General features: G+C 37.6%; 2 protein-coding genes across 5 annotated transcripts in view; one reads left to right on the plus strand and one right to left on the minus strand.

Annotated features, from left to right (window-relative positions):
* Nucleotides 1-3452, minus strand: part of Art3 (ADP-ribosyltransferase 3) — a 102653-nt gene extending 99201 nt beyond the window's left edge. For both annotated transcript variants that reach the window (XM_010619864.3, XM_010619862.3), the window contains exon 1: nucleotides 3341-3452. The gene's annotated coding sequence lies outside the window, so the exon portion shown is untranslated. The remainder of the gene's footprint in view (nucleotides 1-3340) is intronic.
* Nucleotides 3453-3505: 53 nt separating this feature from the next.
* Cxcl9 (C-X-C motif chemokine ligand 9) lies at nucleotides 3506-19936 on the plus strand. Of its 3 annotated transcripts, none has more exons than XM_010619869.2 (7): nucleotides 3506-3708; nucleotides 7458-7526; nucleotides 13439-13533; nucleotides 14897-15023; nucleotides 16505-16589; nucleotides 17527-17627; nucleotides 19049-19936. In XM_010619869.2, the coding sequence occupies exons 3-7, from the start codon at nucleotides 13470-13472 to the stop codon at nucleotides 19053-19055; spliced, it is 384 nt and encodes a 127-aa protein (XP_010618171.1). In that variant the 5' UTR covers nucleotides 3506-3708; nucleotides 7458-7526; nucleotides 13439-13469; the 3' UTR covers nucleotides 19056-19936. The 3 variants fall into 3 exon arrangements, with proteins under 3 accessions (XP_010618171.1, XP_010618172.1, XP_010618170.1); XM_010619870.3 differs by having other exon boundaries at nucleotides 3513-3587; XM_010619868.3 differs by lacking the exons at nucleotides 3506-3708; nucleotides 7458-7526 and having other exon boundaries at nucleotides 13338-13533; nucleotides 19049-19929.
* The last annotated feature ends 495 nt before the right edge of the window (nucleotides 19937-20431 follow it).

The following is a 20431-nucleotide window of genomic DNA, read 5'->3' on the forward strand; positions in this document are numbered from 1 at the left end:
AAAAAAAAAAAAAAAAAAAAAAAAAAAGTGTATATGGACTAACTTGTGTAATTAAGAAAAATGAATAATTGGAAAACATTTAAATGTAAATATATATTTTTACACATTATGTAAGACAAATGTGCTGAATGGTTTTCAAAATAAAAATGATGTGTTGCCCTGAAAATATTAGAAGTGATTATTTAAGTGTTGAGAGACAAAAAATAATAAAGTAATTATAACTAAGATAACTAAGATGTGGGTCACTTGACATCTTATTTCCTCAGAAGCTTAGAATGTACAATCTTTGCCCTGGAGAAGTTGGGATAGGTAACAGTAGGGGACGTAAGAGTCTCAATTTAGTCCCCTAAAGGCCTATCATATAAGATTTCTATATGACTGATAGGTCATAAGATAACTTGGTCTGAGATTCAAACTCCTATAAGCAAGTTTGTTTTTTTTAATAAGCAAGTTTTTGTGACCCATCTGCACCTGAGTATTCTACCACAGTGATGGTGAATCTTTTGAAGCTTTCAATGATAATAAATAGCCCACTGCAGCATGCATGCCATAGGTTCACCACCACTGTTCTATAGGAATTTCAAATTCCAAAGTATCTTAAAGTAATTCCCTTCTCTCCTAGACCTGTTTCTACTGCATAGTCTATGTCCTAGTTTAACTGTACCAGCATACACTCAATTCCCCAAACCAGAAACCCATGAGTAATTCTACCTTACTTCTATTTTCACCTCCCACATCCAATTAGTTACTAAGGAGGTATTTGTAGTACATTTAGTTGATAAATTGCTAACTTCTGGAACACATATAGATTCCCCATGCATTTAAAAAAAAAAAGACAACTAGTTGAAAAATGTGAAACAGAAATGTGTAAAAAATTCATAGGAGAAAAAACACAAATTCTAAACATGAAAAAATGAAATCTCATTTGTAATGAAGAAAATACATATTCATATCGCTATAGGATACCATTAACACTAACTCACTGGCAAGAAATTTTAACTTGGATAATACCAACTGTCAGCAAGAATGCAGGCCTGATCCAGAAAGTACAATCTTAATAAGCAAAAGCATTATTGTATGGATGAAATACTACAAACTGAAACGTCTGTTACTGAAAATAAACAGACTTGACATAAGAAGAGCCATTTTTAAAATATATAAACTAAACAGACATCAGAAAATGTTTATATAAAATATGATTTAATAGGTATTGTTTAATAACAACATTAGATGTACATATAGCCATATGTGTGCACATACACATAAATCTCTGCATATCTTCCCTTGGTTAAAAATCCCTGGATGTCTCCTAATCTAGAAATTTACCAGATCTTTCATCCTCCTGAAATGAGTCTAGCCTCATTTCCCAACATTCCTTCATTATCACTCAACTAAATGCAGGACTACACTTTCTATTCTATATACTAATTGGATCTTTACTATGCGTAGCATTAATCTACATTCAAAATACTAGATGACCAAACTTTTTCTTTTTTTGGTACTGGGGATCAAACCTGAGACCTTCCACTTGCAAGGCAGGTGGCAGCACCACTGAGCTAAATCCCAAGCCCACTAAACTTTTTAATCACTATCACCCTTCACCTTTGCCAAAGTATTTACAGTTTCGGATATTGAGCATACATTCTCAAGCCTCCTGCTCAGAATACATTTCAAACTTCAACTAATTCTCCCTTTCAGAACTAATTTAAACAGCTGTATTAGAATCCATTGGCCAACGCTGTGGACTTCTCTGCCCTTCCACTTTGTACAATCCTTTAAAATAATATTTTCTCCTATAGTAATTAACTTACATGCTGCTTTCCCCCACTAAACTGTGAGGTCTTTGAGGGAATAAATTATTGTTCATATGTTTTTCCTCAAAGTCTAGAATCATAGTAAGGAAAGGTTGATGAATAGATTGAAATTAATGGCAAACAGTAAATATGTTTCAAGAATGTGGATTCTTTCTTGAAGTTAAACAATTTTACAGTAAATCACTTAAAATAAATATGGCTATATTAAAATAAAAATTTCTTCTCCCTGTTCAAAATCATTTTCCTTCAGGTTAGACAGCAGCTTCCTAACAACCATAATCACAAGTCATCAGACCATAAACTTACTTGTCAAAAGTCATAGACCAAAAATGATGTGCTTTGGATTTAGCTCAGTGTCACTTCACAAGCACAAGGTTCTGAGCTTAATCCCAGGCACCATTTTAAAAAAATGATGCACTACTGACAACTTTTGGCTAAGCCATTCTTGAAATGATATCTTGACATTCTTGCTCACAATTATTTATTCACAAATATGACCCAGTGCTAAAACTTCACATTAGAAATATAAACCAAGAAGCCAGACAGTAAGAGTAAGGAAGAATTCATTTTTAATGACCTGAAATGCACTCTAGAAGACATGAAATCCCACAAAACTGTTTTCCTTGAAGATAGCTTACCATATTATGACATTTTGAGTGGAAAGAATGAATCTCCAAATGGAGAGAAAAGATTAAAAAAATAAGAAGAATCTGAATTGGGACTTTTAAGAAGTAAACCTTTTTCAAGTCAGCATCCTTTAATAGCAGCAATCACTGCCAAAAGGAGGGTAAGTCCACACCATGAGAAATTAAAAGAGGCCTGGAGGTTTCAATATGAGAGGAACTTCCCCTCTCACAAGTTAGAGGAAGCCTCGTATCTTCACTGTGACAGGATCAGTCTGTGTACCTATTTAAAGAGAGCACATTGATTCCATAACTAAAAAGATGTGCGGGGAGGCTGGACAACACATGTGAAAACTGAGAGTATAGTTACATCACTATTCAGTTCCTCTCTACACATAGAACTGGAATTTTTCAAGGCCAAAGAGGTTAAAACTCTTGTCCAAAGGAGAATTAATAACTGACTCTTGATTTCAACAGTCCTGACTAATCCTTGGCTGCTTTCCCACGACAGTCATAAACAGCCAGGTTTCTGTTTCTCCTAAAACCCCTGTGTAGTCATAAATGTAGCTTCACTGGGATTTTCTCCTTCCTCAGCCCAGTCCTTCTCATGGGAACCGCCCGTCCCTACAGGCGTCCAGTTCCCAGGCCTGGCCACGCCACGCCACGCCAGGCCCTGAGAGGCGAAGCTCCCTGCAGCCTCCGTTCCAAGTGAAAGCGTCCCCTCCCCCGGCTGACCTGGTGCCTGCCTTCCAGTCCTCACCACGCCCTGCCCCCCCACCCCTCGGTGCCCCGCGGCCTTGTGTCCCACTCTCAAGCCCCGCCACTCGGACCCCTCGAGTCAGGAGGCTGTGGTATGGCTGCTGCGGGGGCACAGAGGAGAAGCCCCCTGAGCCCAAAGGCTACCTCTCCGTCCTGCGTCTGTCACCAGTCAGGGTCAGCTCGGGCAGCAGCACTCTCAGCGGCGACACGCAAAAAGGGCGAGCATTGGCACTCTGCAGTAAACTCTGCACTGAGAAGGTTCTGGAAACTTGTTGGCTGCGCGCGCAATTACGCATGCGCAGTGAGTACACTGCCCCTGAAGCGGCTGGTCTTTGTTTCGAGGCCCTGGAAGAGCTGGGGCAGTGAATCTGATACGAGCCCAGATTCACTGGTGAGCACAATTTTAATGAGCAGTTTCGGTGCCAGCCTTCTAGAACCTTTTCTCCAGAGCTAGTGCTATGTTCACACATGGACCTTGCTGGGCCTGCCTTCTTCTAATCAGATCATTCCAGGTAAAAATGTCACCACAGTTTTCTTTCCAAAGATTTCTGTAACAGTCTATTTAGGTGTTAATAATTCATATAAAAACCAACTGAAAAAATGTGCATCGATTCTAGCTCCTTGGGAGGCTGAGGCAAGAAGATCCCAAATTCAAGGCCAGCCCGAACAACTTAGACTATGTCTCAAAATAAAAAATAAAAAGAGATGGGGATGTAGCTCAGTGGTAGAGCACTTGCCTATCATGCAGGGAGTCGTAGGTTCAATCCCCTGTATCCCCAAACCCAAAGACACTTTATCATGTCTCTTGATACAATAAAAGCAAATATTAATGTAGAATAATACTCGCTGCTCTTAGAGACAGCTTAACCATTGCTCTATACCTTTGGATTTAAACTAACCCTCTTATACTTACACTAAATAGTATGCCTTTAGCCTAATATAAAAACAAATATAATTAAGCCCCTTCTAGAGTATACAGCATAGAGACGTGCAAAGTTTGCAAAATTAAAAATACATGGGGGCCAAGACTTAGTGGTGCTGCCACCTGCCTCACAAGCTAAGGTCCTGAGTTTGATTCCCAGTACCAAAAAAACACAAAAAACAAAAACAAAAAAAGAATACCTGGGTGACCAGTGAGAACTCTTTTTTATAAAATACATTATATATAGGTTTAAGCATATAAATGATCAAAACTTTTTGATATTTCTGTTCTTTATATTCTATACAATTACATCATTTAAAATCTAGTCTAAATCTGTTGGCTTTAAAACATTTCATTGTATAAATTAAATACACTTACTGTGATGTGTTTTTTTGTTTGTGTTTTGATTTTTTGAGACGGTCTTGCTGTGTAATCCAGGCTAGCCTTGAACTCTGAGTGATCGATCCTCCTGCCTCAGCCTCCCAAGTACTGGGATTACAGTCATGTACCACCACATCTGGCTTTCATTGTGATTATTAAGACTAGTTCCTGACCTTATAAGAGATCTAAAGCTATTTTTGGATTTTTGTCAATACTGTTGACCTTTGTAAGACCTGATAAGGAATTCTAAATTTCACCTTAAATGTAAAAAGCTAAATTGATCTATAAAGGGCTTGTATATTACACAACAATTTCTATAAAGCTGCAATGCTTGTTACTGCTGACTTTTGTGTATGTTGAGTACATTTGTGTTTGCCAAATATACAAGCTATCTTCTATAGTGCAGAGCCAGAAAGGACACTTGACCATCTTGGTGCCTGTCCCAAACCAAAATTATTTATAATGATACTTTTTCAAGTCTATGTTTATGGGTTCCTAATTGTACTATTACACTTGCCAAAACACTGTCCATTCCAAACAAAATCATCAAAAGGATAATCAAAAGGATTGCATATTAGTTACCTATATATATATGTGTGTGTGTGTGTGTGTGTGTGTGAACAAGAGATCCTACTAGTTCTGATATAATGTCACTCATGATTTTTATCTTAAAATGCTATATAAAATAAATAACTAGATTATCTCATCAATTGCTAAACTCATCAAAATTCTAACCTGGCTTTTTAAAATCTTTTGTCATTCATAGTTCTTACTGTTCTCTGGAACATTTACAGTCAAATTCATAGAAAAGATTCTAACAAGTCCTACCAACATATTGTCTCTTGCTTTGATTATCTTCAGTAAAAATTGATATAATAAAAACCTTTGTTCAAAATTGTTAGCAAACTAATTTTGCTCTGGTTAGTTTTATTTTATATTTTCCTTAAAACTTTGTAACTGGTATCTCAAAATTCTCCGAAGTGAAAATAACAAAGCAATCTAATCCAATGTCTTGAGATGTTATCACCTACAAAACAGGTAAAATTAAATTTAACGATAGACACGAAGTAAACTTGGCCTAAGAATTACTCGTTGTAAACCACTTTTTTGCTCAAATGTGGCTAAAAGGACACTGGCTTTAAATTGTCAAACCTATCCTGCCAGTGTGGTACCAAATAAGCCCTTAACAAACATAACAGCATTCCAGCGAGAGGGCCAATGAAAACAACTGTTGAGCAGTCTGCCTTCCAAGAAAAACTCTCATAAAGATGAAGGGGAAAGCATGACAGTTGTAAATGTCTTAAGAGAGTCACCTGAGTCAGCCTTCTAAAAGGTAGATAGAACCAAGAGGAGGTAAGGAAAGGTTCTCACCCATAAGTGCCTGATAGTAATCCTTACAACAGACTCAGCCAGAATCATGTTGGTCCTGAGTCAAAGGAAGTATAGTTTCACAGATCTGCCAGTAAAAATTCAGATCTTAAAATGTCTGCATATAATAGGACCAGCCACACCTTAAGTAAAAGGGGCCTCTGGTTGCCACTGTACTGCTACTGATTTTTGGTTGCTGTCTATTCAACTGCCTTATCAAGTTTGTGTTTTCAAGGATCCAGAAGATTCATCTCCAAATGATGGCCAAATGAGGATTCCAGTCTTTTGCTGAGAAATCTGTTGGTTCTTTACCCTTTGACCAAGCCACTCAGTGATTTCATACTCAAACTTCATACACAGCACACAACCTCTAGTAGATCAACAAACTTAAGTGCCCCTAGCAAAATCCCCATCCTGCTCAGAGCAGTTATGGAAATAAACACTTGACAAATGATTTATGTTTCGCTGATTTGTCAGCGAGAGATAATCATAGCTATTGGCAGCAAAAAAGTTAAAATCCTCAGCGACAAAAATCTCCCATTAAAGATATACTAAACAGTCATAAGATAATATTCTAACACTGACCAAAAGCAGCATAAGCCTAAAGTAAATTTTTCTCCCAGTAAGAAAGAGTCCCCTGTGAGGGCAAAGCAAATCACCTTTCCATTTTGCAACTGTCCCCCACCCCCAAACCAGGGATCAAACTAAGGACCTTATATGCTTTCCAGGCAGTCACACTGCCACTGAGCTACATTCCCAGTAATTTTGCAACTTTAATATAAAACTTTAGACAAAATGCAGGTGTTCCTGGAAGATTACCAAGGAACAAGATGCCCTGGAAAAATGCATTTCTGATATAAGTGCATTTGCTAACAGAACCTTTTCCCCAACTTCAGTCCTTTATATTTAAAAAAGAAAAAGAAAAAAAAAACCCAAAACTCAATCTCTCATCCCAATGGGACAATTCCTGTCTTAGAAACTCACCCTCTGCCCCTCTTGTCAGTGTACTATGATCTCAGTAAGCTCACTTTTTCATATTCATTGATTGTTGGTAAATTTTTTTGCCACCTCCATTACCAGTCTTCCATACACCATCTCACACAGCAATGTGGCATAAAATGCTAATATCTCTTCTAACTTTATTCTATAGCATATGTTCTCAAAGAGGGGTTATTGCTCCAGGGGGAAAATACATTGGTTCTTAGAAGGCTAAAAACATCTTAGTTAATACAATGAGCACTGGCCTACCAAAGCTCGACTCTATAGTCAACAAGATCTATTAGTATTCAATCTCTCTCCTTGAGGAGAAGTTTAATTTAGATTTTAGTTCATTTAAATGTGTTTTCCTTAAGGAAGGGGAGTATATAATGAGAAAAAACTGTTTAAGAACATTGTTTAGGGTTCGTTTGGTTGGTTTGTTGGTTTTTTGAGACAGGGTCTCATTATGTAGCTCAGGCTGGCTTCAAACTCATATTGTAACCTGGGCTGGCCTCAAACTCAGTAATCCTACTGCCTCAGCCTCCTGAGTGCTGGGATTACAGGTATATGCCACCATGCCCAACTGTTTAGGTGATTTTTATTTTATTCCAGAAATATTTTTACTAAACTTCGGATGAAGCTCAAGTTGAAATGTTGCCTGTATAATTGACGACTCTGCAGGTGAGATAAAATTCAAGAGCTAAACCAATCTAGAAAGACGAAGGTGAAAGTTGGAAAGGAGCTGCTGGTAGAAGAGAGGGAAGAAAAAAATAATTTATATGCTAATTTTTTATTCTACCAATGGTATTGCTTTCAGATTACCTTTAAAGGGAGAATATAGAAGCTACCTCATTGAAACCTCATTTTTGGAAGTCTCTAGAGGGAGTGGAAATGAAAGCCCTATCTGTAGTATAGTATATATAGTCAATGTGTAGAACAAGAGCAGGTCTATTGTATTTTCCTTTTTTTGATATCAAACTAAGGACCTTGTACTTGCAAGGCAGGCAGTGGCACCATTGAGCTAAATCCCCAGCCCCAGCTATTGTAGTTTTTATTCCAGTATATTCAAGAATTATGTTGAGCTGCTGGTGTATAGCAGTCTCACACCAAAAAATATTTCTAGTACTTATTTTTACAATATCATTTAGCTCTTCTTGATCAGACCATTTTAATACTTTTATTATCTTCAAATGATATTTCTGTCTTGCCTTAAACTATTAAATAACTACAGCACTAAGGCTTTCTAAACTCATTTGTTTTTGTTTGGTCAAGTTTTGTTTTGTTTTTCAGATCCTGTTTTGAGAAGGGTGGTTTTTCTTTTGGGTCTTTCACCCTATTTTTCCTCCCACTCTTATCCTGTTCTCACAAATAATATTCTCTGAGGGGAATTGGGCATGATTTCTAAGTATCATTATCTCACTAACCTTGGCTTTAACTTCTGCAGCTGGAAGAATTCTGAATAGCCACAGCAAATGTAATATCTGCTTTAAATATTTGAAATTATTTGCTATTGAACTTTTACTTTTGGAAATCGTCAGGCCTCTTTTTATGCCCTAGAAAATGAGCATAAATGCACCATTTCTCATCCTTCATAGCTACACCATTGTTATCAGAGACAGGAAATAACACATTGAAACATTTGTGAAAAGCAACTTGGTACAATTGTGTTCTATTCAAAACATACTAAATGTTATTCTATAGATGGCTGACCTCCATGATAGAAGTTTTGGTGAAACTGATAGCCACAGGATTCTTTATTTTCTTAATATTTTGTGCTTCAAAAGATCATATTCTTTATCTATAATTTTGTTCAGATGACTGCAGAACCTGGAGAAGCTGTTGCTGCTATTAATGCATAACATACTGCCATTATTGATTTTTTATATAAATATAAACATATATATATATATATACATATGTATATATAAATATATATAATTTGAATTTTTTGAAACTTTAACTGTGCTGTCAACTTTGGAAAAAGTTATCCCAATTTACTGTGTTGAGTCGGCATTGTACAGAAATTGATAGCCATATTGGTCTAGAAACGTTAATTTTTTATGTTTATTTTTTTCCATTTGTACAGGGATAATGCACTACATTAAATATGTAAGGTCATATCTACGTGGGTTTGATTACAGAAACTAATAAAGTATTCTCTAAATAATGAAAAAAAAGAATAAAATAGACTAAAAGAGGAAGAAGTGGTTTAAATGCATTCAGGGACCATTTTCATCTTCAGAATTAAGGATTATTTTAATGTTACATCATTGGCTTTTCTATTTTACTTTCCTTTTTAGTTTTATTTTAGGATTCCCTATTTTTAATGTTCAGACAGAGATTTCTTTAACTGAAATACCGAATAATTTCTCTGGTGTGAAATACTATAATAGTACACAGGATCCTAATGAGATAATTGATAATGTGAAATAGGAAGTAAACGGCTAAAGGTATAGGGAAAGTGGGAAGGGTAGGGGAAAGGTAATAAGGGAGAGGAAAAAACATGAGAAATTGAAAAAATGGAAATAAAGTGTTTGTAAATGGGGAGGGGAGGAGGGGGTGAAGGGAGGCCAGGGACAAGGGGAAAAAATGAGAATCAAGACCTGTCATGTAAAGGTACAGGATCCCAATAATGAATGTAACTGTATTGTATACCTAGATTGTACCAATAAACTCAATAAGAAGAATTTTTTTAAAAAGATCATATTCTTTATTGGGTGATAGTATGACAGGAACCTAAAAGCTGCTTTTGCTAAGAAGCACTGACTCTCCACTTGGGCCGGTTTGCAATGAGTAACTAAAAGTAGGATAAAACTTATCATCTCTGCCTTCATTTTATACATCTTTTATATCTTCAATCTGCATCTGTCTTTAAACTTTGAGTCAGATTTCTGTCAGCTCGGCACACAGGCATGTTAATCACGTGAGAAATTTCGGTCTTGAAACTTGAGATTGAGCCCCTAGATTTCCCTAACATATCTCATTTCCTCTTCGAGACCGAGGACACCAAGATAAGAGGTGACTGAAGTGCTCTCGAGATGTGCAGTTCAGTTGCCTGCTTTTACAACATCTTGTTCCAGACCGCATAGAATGGCACCTAGAAGTCTCCAGTCACTGTCCTAAATCTGTAGTCACCTTGGATTCCAGGAACAAGAGAGCTTGTGTGTACCTATCACCTCATGAAGATCACCCACCATGCAAGGGGGAGCAATTACTCCTTGACCGGAATGGAGGATACCCGGTACCCCATGCAGGAGTAATCTTGTCATGGAAACCAGATTCCCCTTAAATGATAAGGATTTCTGCAGAACCACAACTGAGATGATTATCAAATAGTACCTAGCCCACCCAGGGCCTCACCCCATAAAAGCTGGTCCCTTGGCTTTGTTAACAGGCCAGTCTGACTTTTTCCACCACAGCTGTTCTCCTTCAGCTTTTTCCTCCATTGGAAGTCCTTTCCCCATTTTCTCTGCATCCTCAATTAAAAGCTTTGTCTATTTTCTCATACTTCTTAGCCTGGTTTTAAATTTCTATTGTTACTGGTTCAAAGGGCCCCACATAAGGTATCAACAGTATTTTCCTAATCACTCTAGGTTATTTCTATCAATTTAAATAGGTCATTCAAAATAATCCCAGGAAAGGAAGTGTTTTCCTGGTAAAACTTGTGTATTTTTGATGTTTGAAAATCACCTTTCTTTCCTAAATAAAAGCTTTTATATTTTAAAGCATTGTTCCTTAAGAATTAAATTAGGAATTATTTCTAGTTTATTCAAAAATTGCTTAGTGGGAGGGTTGGGGATTTAGCTCAGCGGTTTTGCTGCCTGCCTTGCAAGCACAAGGTCCTGAGCTTGACACCTGGTACCAAAAAAAAAAAAAAAAAAATTGCTATTTTGGTAGAACTGGTGGTTCATGCCTGTCATCTCCACTATTTGGCAAACTGAGATGAGAAGATCAAAAGTTTGAGGCCAACCTGGGCAATTTCCCCATCTCAAGATAAAAAATAAAAAGGTTTGTCTTTCTCTATGGCAGAGTAGTACTCCATTGTGTGTAAATACCACATTTTCCTTATCTGTTCATCTCTTGATAGACATATAAGCTGCTTCCAAGATGTAGCTGTTATAAATTGTGCTGCTATAAATATACATATGCATACATCACTGTATTGTGTCTTTAACTCTTTCAGTAAAGGAATTGCTGGGTCAAATAGAATTTCTAGTTTTAGTTTTTAAGGAATCTCCATACTGACTTTCATAGTGATTGTACTAGTTCTCACTCCCACCAACAAAGTAAAAGGGCTTTTTTTTCCACAGAGCCAGTATCTGTTATTATAGTATTTGATTTCTTGATGGCCATTCTTTCTGGGGCAAGGTGAAACCATACTACAGTTTTAATCTGCATTTTTTAAAATTTGTTTTTGGTACTGGGGATCGAACTCAAACTCGAATTCGGGACCTCGTGCTTGTGAGGCAGGCAGCAGAAATACTGAGCTAAATCCTTGGCATAATCTGCATTTTTCTAATGGCCAGCAATCCTGAGCATTTCTTCATCAAGTCATGTGTAGGAAAATGGATGCGCCTTGAGATAATAATGTTAAGTGAAATAAATCAGACACACAAGCTATATATTATATGGTTTCTCTTATATGAGAACCCCAAATTATAAGTAAAGAGAAAAATAAAAGATAGGAGTAAAGAGATTGATCTTCCTCAGATGGGAAGGGGTTCAAGAGAAGGGGATCTCCCTTAAGGGAGAAGGACATAGTGACGAGAAAGGAAATGAAAAAAGGAATTAAGATATATACATGTACAAGCTCCACATAAGGAATGTAAACATTATGCACTGCAAACAAGTACTGATAAAAATAAATAAAATAAAAAGAGCTGGGGATATAGTTCAGTAGTAAAGTTCCCCTGAGTTTAATTCCCAATACTGAAAAAAATGTTGCCTATTTGGAAATTTAGAATTAGCGTTATTTTTACTCTATATGTTATAAGATAGTAAAAAAAAACGAAAAAACTTTCATTCCTTGATGATATTCCAGTACTTTTTACTTTTCTGTAGCAAGGCCCCTGGTCTGAATTCTTTTTTCTGCTTTTCCTCAGCGATGACAAAACCAATATTGGTGTTTAAACAAACCTGTCTCAGTTTTAGTTACATAGCTGTATCAATTTTGTCCATACTCCTTTTGTGTATTTTGGAGTAGGAATGGCAGCAATTACCTTCAAACACAAGTTTATTCCATCTTTTAGGCTTGGAAAAGTGGCTGCTACAACACCAAAGTGAAGACCAAGGAGGACTGAGGAGAAAATAAGTCAGGGGAGGTCGTAGGCTCACGGTGGAGCCTGGACTCTGCCAAGATCAGCCACCCAACCAACACTGTTATTCAGTAATGCAACCTCCAGTCTTTAGCTGGTAAACCAGACTAGAGATATCATTTCTTCCCCTGAAGCTACTTATGGCCGTGTGACTTTGGTTACAGGACAGATAATGGAAAGTGATGGGTGCAACTTCTAAGATGGGTCAGTGTACAAGTGACGGTCCACTGTGTTACCTTTCCATTGCTGTGACAAAATGCCTGAGTAAAACAATTTAAAGAAAGAAAAGTTTATTTTGGCTTATAATTTCAGAGGTTTTAGTCCAGAGTGAGTGGGCTCTGTTGCTTTTGGTCCTGTGGTGAGGCAGATACATCAGGCAGAAGGGTATGGCAGAGGAAAGCTCCTCACCTCATGGCAGTGAAGAAGGGGGAGGGGCCAGGGACAAGGTGTAGACCCCAAAGGCATCCTCTCTGTGCCCCCCTTAAACCAGGCTCCGCCTCGGTTTTCATCACCTCCCAAGAATGTTATCAGATGATGAACCCATTAGTGGATTAGCCCACTGTTGAACTTAGAGCCTTTTAGTGATCCAGCTGCCTTTTGAAACTCCCATCTCTGAGTCTTCTGGGGGCCTTTTTAGAGCCAGACATAATATCAATCCACCTCTGTCAGAGGGAAATAAGCTTCTATCTCAGCCTCTGTTAATTTGGATCCTTTGCACACTACTAGACATGCTAAATGATCTAAGAATTTAAAAAACAAATTGTAGTACCAATGACAAAAAGGAACTTACCACTAGTAGAAAATCACTTGGAACATAAGTGCTACAGTGCTTTAAGTCGTAGGGTGGTTAATACAAGATAAATGTAGCCATTTATTATTCAGAAAGATATGCTATAAGTAATAAATGAATTACTTACCTGGACTTTAGTATTTTCCACTTGGAAACCACATTTCCAGCCCTTATTTCATAGTAGTATTTTCATCATGTCCTTCACCCAGGTGAACAGCTATGTGTTTATAAAGGTTGCCAGTGCTGTTGGTTTCACATCCCTTACTATAAAGCACCCATTTATATGAAATGGAAATAAAACATGCAGAAATTCCCTTGGATCTGAGAATAGGGTTTCCCCCAGGAAAATCGAGTTTGTGGTCAGTTTAGCTAGATCAGCTAAGGATAACAGCCAATCAGGGTTTAGGAGGGAAATGGATTTCCTGAATAAATATGATCCCCAAGAGCATGTTCTATAAAGATTTTCTCAGGCTTGAAATTCAACATAGGAGTGACTTTGTGGAACTTCCTTCCACCACCATGAAGAGACGTAGCTTTTCCTTCCTCTTCGGCATCACCTTCCTGGCTCTGTTTGAAGTTCAAGGTAAGGGGTTTTGAGTTATACCGTTAGTGAAGTCAGACATGTGAATCACTATGAAAATCTCTTGGTTTGCCAGATAACACTGAATGTTCTGTATACATTAGAAAGGAACAGTCACTCATAGGAGCACATTGGTGGTTGATTATCCAAAGGTCATAACTTGGGCTGCCAAGTCAAACAAGAGTCTTCTCAGTCTAGGTGTGTGAGTTCCTAGAAGTGTGCAATAAATGTTTGAACATTTATAATGGGAAGCCCTCTCCCAGATCAAAGGAATTTCTGCATGTTTTATTTTCATTTCACAGAAATGGGTGGTTTATAGTAAAGGATATGAAACCAGCAGCACTGGCAGCTGATCATGAAAAACTATCTCCCAAATTATTTTTGTCACTGACATTGTTTCTTGATATATATGTCTATGGTTACCTGAATGACAATCCAGGAATCAGAGAGGTTGTCCCTCATCTGTCTACTAACAACTTTTGTTACCTTGGGCAAATAACTTTTCTAGAACTCAGCTTCCTTATCTGTAAAGTAGAAATTTTTAGTACGTGCATTTCCTGTGCCTGGTATGGTGGGACATGCTTGTAATCTCAGCACCTTAGGGAGAGTGAGACAGAAGAATCACAAGTTTGAGAACAGCATAGGCAACTCAAAATAAAAACATTTTTTTTAAAAAAAGGGGAATAAAACTCAGTGTGAGGCCCTGGGTTCAATCCTCAGTACAAATAAAAAAGTAAGCACTGAGTAAATATACACTGAATGAAAGTAAATTAAAGTTTGAAATAAGTAAATTAAACTATGAAAACATATTCTAAAGAATTTTCAATAGTTTAAAGCACATTGAAAAATTTGGGCAGTGGGGAGGAGAGATGAATGGAAGTGGTAATTTGTTATAAGTAGAACTTTCTGTCCAAACTTGAAGGAATTCCATTCCACTAAGGTGAGGTAAAAATGAATCTGGGGGTTGGTTAAGAAACTTGTCCACATAGCACACATGAATTATGTGCCAGTGTGTCTGATGTGTATTGGGAATTTGTTAAGTATTATGAAAATCCTTTTGCTCCAAAAGAGAAAAGGAGGGTAGCTGCGAACAACATCTTTGGACTCAGAAATACCTGAGCTGAAGTCTTATTCCTGCCCCCTAAAGCTGTGTAGCTTTATTCTTTACTTAACAGCTCTAAACCTTAGCTTTCTTTTCTAAAAACTGGATATAATGCCTACTTTAAAAGTTTGTGGTGATGATTTACAAACAATTAGTAAATGATAACTAAAAGCATGACTTAGTCAAATGCATAATTTTTGATGAATCACTTCAATTGAAACAGTGACCTAAATGCATGTATTCTACTCTTTCTCTTTCTCACAGAGGCCCAAATAATGAGGAGTAGACGATGTTCCTGTATTAACACCAGCACTGAGACAGTTGCCCTCAAATCCTTAAAGGACCTTAAACAATTTGCCCCAAGCCCTTCCTGTGAGAAAACAGAAATCATGTAAGTAAAAACTCAAACCTATGTGGCATGTGACATATTGGCAGGGACATTAAATTTATAATGAATACTACTTTCTGGGTACTTCTCCGCACAGACACTTAAATTCCACATGATTAGCCCCTCTGCAAACCTGGTCCGCTCCTGTCATTTCTTCCCCTAAAATTAAATTTCTGGTAGAGGTTAGGAACCAAAGATAACGTAATACTTAAATGATATTATTTTCATTGTTGAAAATGTTTGTTTTTCAAGAACAAAGAAAATTACATATATTTGAAGCTAATTAAGATTGTAATCCGTGAAAGGACAGATTCAAGCAATATTGAAAATAGGCTTCTAGAAAATGTTTCATGCAGATAATTGAATAGAAGAAAATAAAAATCCCTTATAACCTATCATTCAGTGATAAATACAATTAATCCTTTGGTATATGGTCTTTCAAAGTTCCCGTTCCCTCATTTTCTTTGTATGTATTCTATTTTTATATTTCTTATATTTATATTTTATATTTCTTTGTATGTATGTATTGTATACACACATAAAATCATACACTACCTGTTTATCTGCTGATTTACTTTCCTAGGTTTCAGTTATACCCAGTCAACCATGAGACCACAAAACATTAATGGAAAATTCCTGAAATAAAAATTTATGTGTTTTAAATAATTTTATTATAGTATATTTGTATAATTGTTTTGTTTTTGTATTATTTATTGTTAATTACTGTGCCTAAATTATAATTAAACTTTATCATGAGTATGCACATATATGCAAAACAGCCTCTATAGGGTTTGGTACCACCCAAGGTTTCAGGCATCTGCAGAATGTCTTGAAATGTACCTCCCATCAATAAGGGAGATTACCCTACAGTTTTATAATCTGCTTTTTTTCCTTAACACTATAATTATGAATATTTCCTCATGTCGGTGAATCTCTAATAATGTCATTTTTTTTCTAATATTGGTCTTGTGTTTGTGTGCTGGGGATTGAACACAGACATGTGAGCGATCTCTACCACTGAACTATACCTGCAGCCCTGATAATGCGATTTTAATGGCCAAATTTAATGGCCAGTGAGTGTGCTATAATTTATATGATCAAAATCTGTTGTTAGAAATATAGGTTATTTCCAAATTTTTGCAATTGTCAAACCATTATTGTGGTAGTTTTGTCTTTAATTCTCTCCCATTGAATACCTTTTTTTTTTTAGAGATTAGAATAGCTTGATTAAAGGATATTTTAATAATAACAAGGTATCTACCTTATTATTTTCAGGCAGCACACTCACTTCAGACTATACAGAGAAATTAATGAAAAAATGAAATTATTCAACCAGTTAACCTTGTCTTAGGAAAATGTTTTATTATATTTTAAGTAGTTTGATTAGAAAATTCATTAAATTCATGCTTATTTTCATTATTTCGCCAAAAAATGTATTAAATTAGTAATGGAAAAAAGAAATATCATTGCTGTTTCTTTGGCAGTGCTACAAGGAAGAATGGGAGTCAAACGTGTCTAAATCCAGATTCAGCAAAAGTGAAGGAACTGGTGAAACAGTGGGAGAAGCAGGTTGGTGAAAGGGAGAACAAAATTTTCTTTCTGTTAGAAATAAGCTTTGGGAGACAAAGAATATATGTAGCTCCATTAAAGATATATTTTTATCTTTTTACATTGTATTTAACAGAATGTTAGACACTGAAGATACAAAAGTAATAAGATGTAAACCCTTCTGTAGCAAGTGTTCTTTAACAATATATAGCCACTGTGATACAGTGGGAGAAATAAAAAATAAAGGCATATGTGTGATTCTTGAAGATGACATAGAAAGGAGTAATTAACCTTGCTAGGGGAGAGAGGCAGGTAAAAAGCTTTAAGGAAGACTTCTCATATTTGATTTGGATCTTAAGTGATACGTAAATCACCAGGAGGAGATAGCAGCAGGAACAAAAAAGAAGAATTATGAGAGCTTTTACCATGCTCAGGGAGCCTCACATAATACAGCCAGAGTTTATGTGGAAAGAGGAAGGGAATGCGGTGGGAAAGCAGGACAAGACCCAGTAGGAAGATCCTGCACGAGATGCTAAGGATTCAGGTTTGAGGAGGACCATATACTATGTGGTGGGGAGCGTGGGTTCAGGAGTTAGACAGACTACTAGCTCTTGCTTTGGGCAAGTTACCCTCTTATGCCCCCAAACCGCTTCACAAGTAAAAAGTAGATGATTATAGCACTAACTTCAGAGGGTTGCAGTGGGGGCAGATGGGTGGTAAGCAGGGTTGGAATCAGAACAGTAATAAAGCAGAATAGACAAAAGATAAGCACTCTGAAGACAGCTGATTCCTCCTCAGTGTGAGCAAAATAGAGAATCAAAAGGAGCCCCCATGAGAGAAAAGCAACTTTAAGCTAGTTTTGAGGATAAAAACCACAATTGGGGAGTTCAGATATAATGTAAGGAGGAAAAAATTGTAAGACTCAGAAACATTGCCCCTTTTCCCCCTTTTCTTACAGGCCAACCAAAAGAAAAAGCAAAAGAAAGGAAAAAAACATCAAAAAAGCAAGAAAATTGTAAAAGTTAAAAGATCCCAAGCTCCTCATCAAAAGAAGACTGCGTAAGAGTCCATTTTGCCAACAACTACCTGTGTTAAAATTTGTTTTTAATTATATCAAAATAATTTGAAGAGGTAATGGCCTCTAATAACATGGGCTTGTTAATTTGACTAGAAAATGTAAACCACTGTTATGAAATTGTAACTAAAGCTGAAAAGTTGATTTTACATTCCAAATATTAAGAGATGGTAGCTGGTTTTGTTCTTCTGCCACTGACCAACTGAATTTCATCCCAAGCTTATTAATACTAACATCTGGACAAAAGTCCTCACAAACACATCCCACACGCAACAGCTGCCTGGGCTTCCAGGACCTCAGCCTGCACCCTCCAGAGAGGGTTCTGAGGTCCACGCCATCGAGGCCCCGCCCATCTGCACACCAGTAAGCCAAGCAGCTTGGAACTGAGCTGATCTCACCATACCGCCGTGGCTCGTAGTGTCTGCACTTGAGTCAGCCTGCAGGGTGCCTACTGCATCCACACTGCTTGTTTCCGGGGATCCACCCTCGGACATCGCCAGTGTTTGGCCTTGGAAATCTTTTCTCAGGGTTTTGAGGTGCTGTGGCTCCATCTTATCCACCCTCACTGGCCACACTATTTCTCACTGTTCCCTTGTGCTTTAGTCAAGCAGGTCCCACCCATCCTGCCACAGTTCCATGCTTGCCTCCCTTCTACCTCACAAGTCACACACTCTCATTCGAGAGACTCATTCACCTGGCTTCACACCTTTTCCCTGTTCACCCACAAGAATGCCTTCTCTCCACTTAGCTCCAGTGGTCTGGTCCGCAAGGCTCAGCTCAAGTCATGATTCTTCAATCAACTTTTCTGGAATGTGGGAAGTGTAGCTCAGGTCAGAGCACTTGCCTAACATGCAAAGTGCCCTGAGTCTGATTCCTGGCATTGCAAATAACTAAAGGAAATTTTTTAAACTTTGCAGATGCTCAAACCATCTTAAAATTCGTATTTCCCTTGTGCTTAGCATAGCATGAGTAAGCATTTGTTATCTACTTAGTGGGTGTTTATTTTCTCTTCTCACCAGGCTCTCAGCTCTCTGAAGGTAGGAGCCATAGTTTATTTCACTGACGCTGTCATCAGGTCTAAATAACCGGTACTCGGCTGTAGTTGTTAAGGGTTGGAAGGCAATCGGAGCAGCTCCTCAGAGCACACACCAGCTACTTCCTGGCTGCTCTATGTTACCTCACCCCTGACCTCTTCTCATCTTCTGGCCACAGTCACTACAGGAATCAGGAATCAGGGATGAAGTAACATCCTTGTGTTCTTATGACAGGAAGTTAACTTGGCTTCTCTAATAATAAGAAGTACATTTTAGAGCACTTGTGGCTATTCTGGACTATTTTTTATAAAATATTCAAGACGTCTGGAATCATAAAATCTTAGTTCTTTTTTTTTTTTTTTTTGTACCAGGGATTGAACTTGGGTCCTTGCGCTTACAAGGCTGGCGGCTGAATCCATGGCCCTGGAATCATAATCTTACAAAGAAAAGGGGTGTCCAGATTAGCCAGTGTCCAGCCTTTCTCCATTTGATACAAAAATTCCTCCAATACTGTTCCCAACTAACTCCAGCTTTGTATGATTAATAAGATAGCCACGAAGATCATTTAAAAAATAGCAGCAATATCTTACATCTGTTAAAAGGTAGGGAAAGAAACACACTGCAGAGCAAATTTGGTGCAGGGAACGGGAGAAAGGTATGAGAATGGTGACCCTACGCAAACATCTTTAGTTATGGAGTTCTCCAGTTCCTCCCATGTTTTTCCCATTCTCTGGAAAGAAGAATCCAAAAGAAGTTCCATAATTGGAGAGTCTGTGATCTAGTTTACTCCTAGGAAAGTGGACCATAACCAACTACATATTTTCACCATGTATCTATGATAAATATATTTATGCCCACATTATATTCATCGTTTATAGACACATGTATACTCTAAGCAAATAATTTTAAAATTCAAAGCAGTCTTGGCATATATACTTTGTACTGAGACTCCTTTTTTGTTTAAAGACAGTGGTATCAATAAATAGAGATTTGCCAGAAAACAAATCTTAGGTTTATTTTTTTTAATGTCTTGAACATACCCTTCCTCTGTTACATGCTTAACAATAATTCTCACATATCCTTTATTCATTGGCTTTTTAGCTTTTGTCTCTTGCGGTATAATATTGAGATAAAGAAAGGAAAGCCCTTTAAAGGGCTTTTTGGGGGACAAGCACATTTTTCTGGGAAAACATGACAAATTTAGAATTGAAATTAGACAGAGAATGGCAGCCTATACATTTGAGCTACTTGTGAGAGGCCAGACAAGTGTGATGTTTGGGAAGATAACCAGCTAATGGACATTAATTTTCACAAGGACCTTCACTGAGGAGGCAGCGGGATGTTTTGGAAAGAGCTGAGTTTCTGGTTTCTGAGCTGCCTGGCCTAAGATCAGAAGCCCACTGCTGTTCAGCTGCGTGGCTTTGGTTCAAGTGTGCTGTGACCTTGCTGTGCTCAGTCTTCTCATTTAGGACCAGGGAGAACAGGCTCAACAGAAAGGTCAGTGCTTAGAAAGTACCAGAGAGCCCCTGACCACTGAAATCTGCTGCAGCTCCCTCTGGATGGAGGGTGCCCCACACTGCACAATCAGAGAAACGAGGCCGCAAACCTCCCTGACCAGTTCTTTGTTATCTATGACTTCATGATCATAGCACAGGCCTACTCCACTCTCTGTTTTGCACTAACTCAGCAGCTGCCTATTTTCCCTGCTGCCTCTTTTTACTACTTGTGAGAGCCAAAATGACCCTTGTAAAGAA

The sequence above is a fragment of the Fukomys damarensis genome, unplaced genomic scaffold (genome assembly GCF_012274545.1).
Source record: "Fukomys damarensis isolate Sample0158 unplaced genomic scaffold, DMR_v1.0_HiC HiC_scaffold_32, whole genome shotgun sequence".
In the NCBI taxonomy this organism is placed as follows: domain Eukaryota; kingdom Metazoa; phylum Chordata; class Mammalia; order Rodentia; family Bathyergidae; genus Fukomys; species Fukomys damarensis.

Bases quoted from the DNA above. Each gene is read 5' to 3' on its own strand.
- Cxcl9 (XM_010619868.3), top strand. From the start codon at position 13,383: ATGATCCCCAAGAGCATGTTCTATAAAGATTTTCTCAGGCTTGAAATT. The intron at 15,024-16,504 runs GTAAGTAAAAAC...TTTCTTTGGCAG, and splicing joins TGTGAGAAAACAGAAATCAT to TGCTACAAGGAAGAATGGGA. The intron at 16,590-17,526 runs GTTGGTGAAAGG...CTTTTCTTACAG, and splicing joins TGAAACAGTGGGAGAAGCAG to GCCAACCAAAAGAAAAAGCA.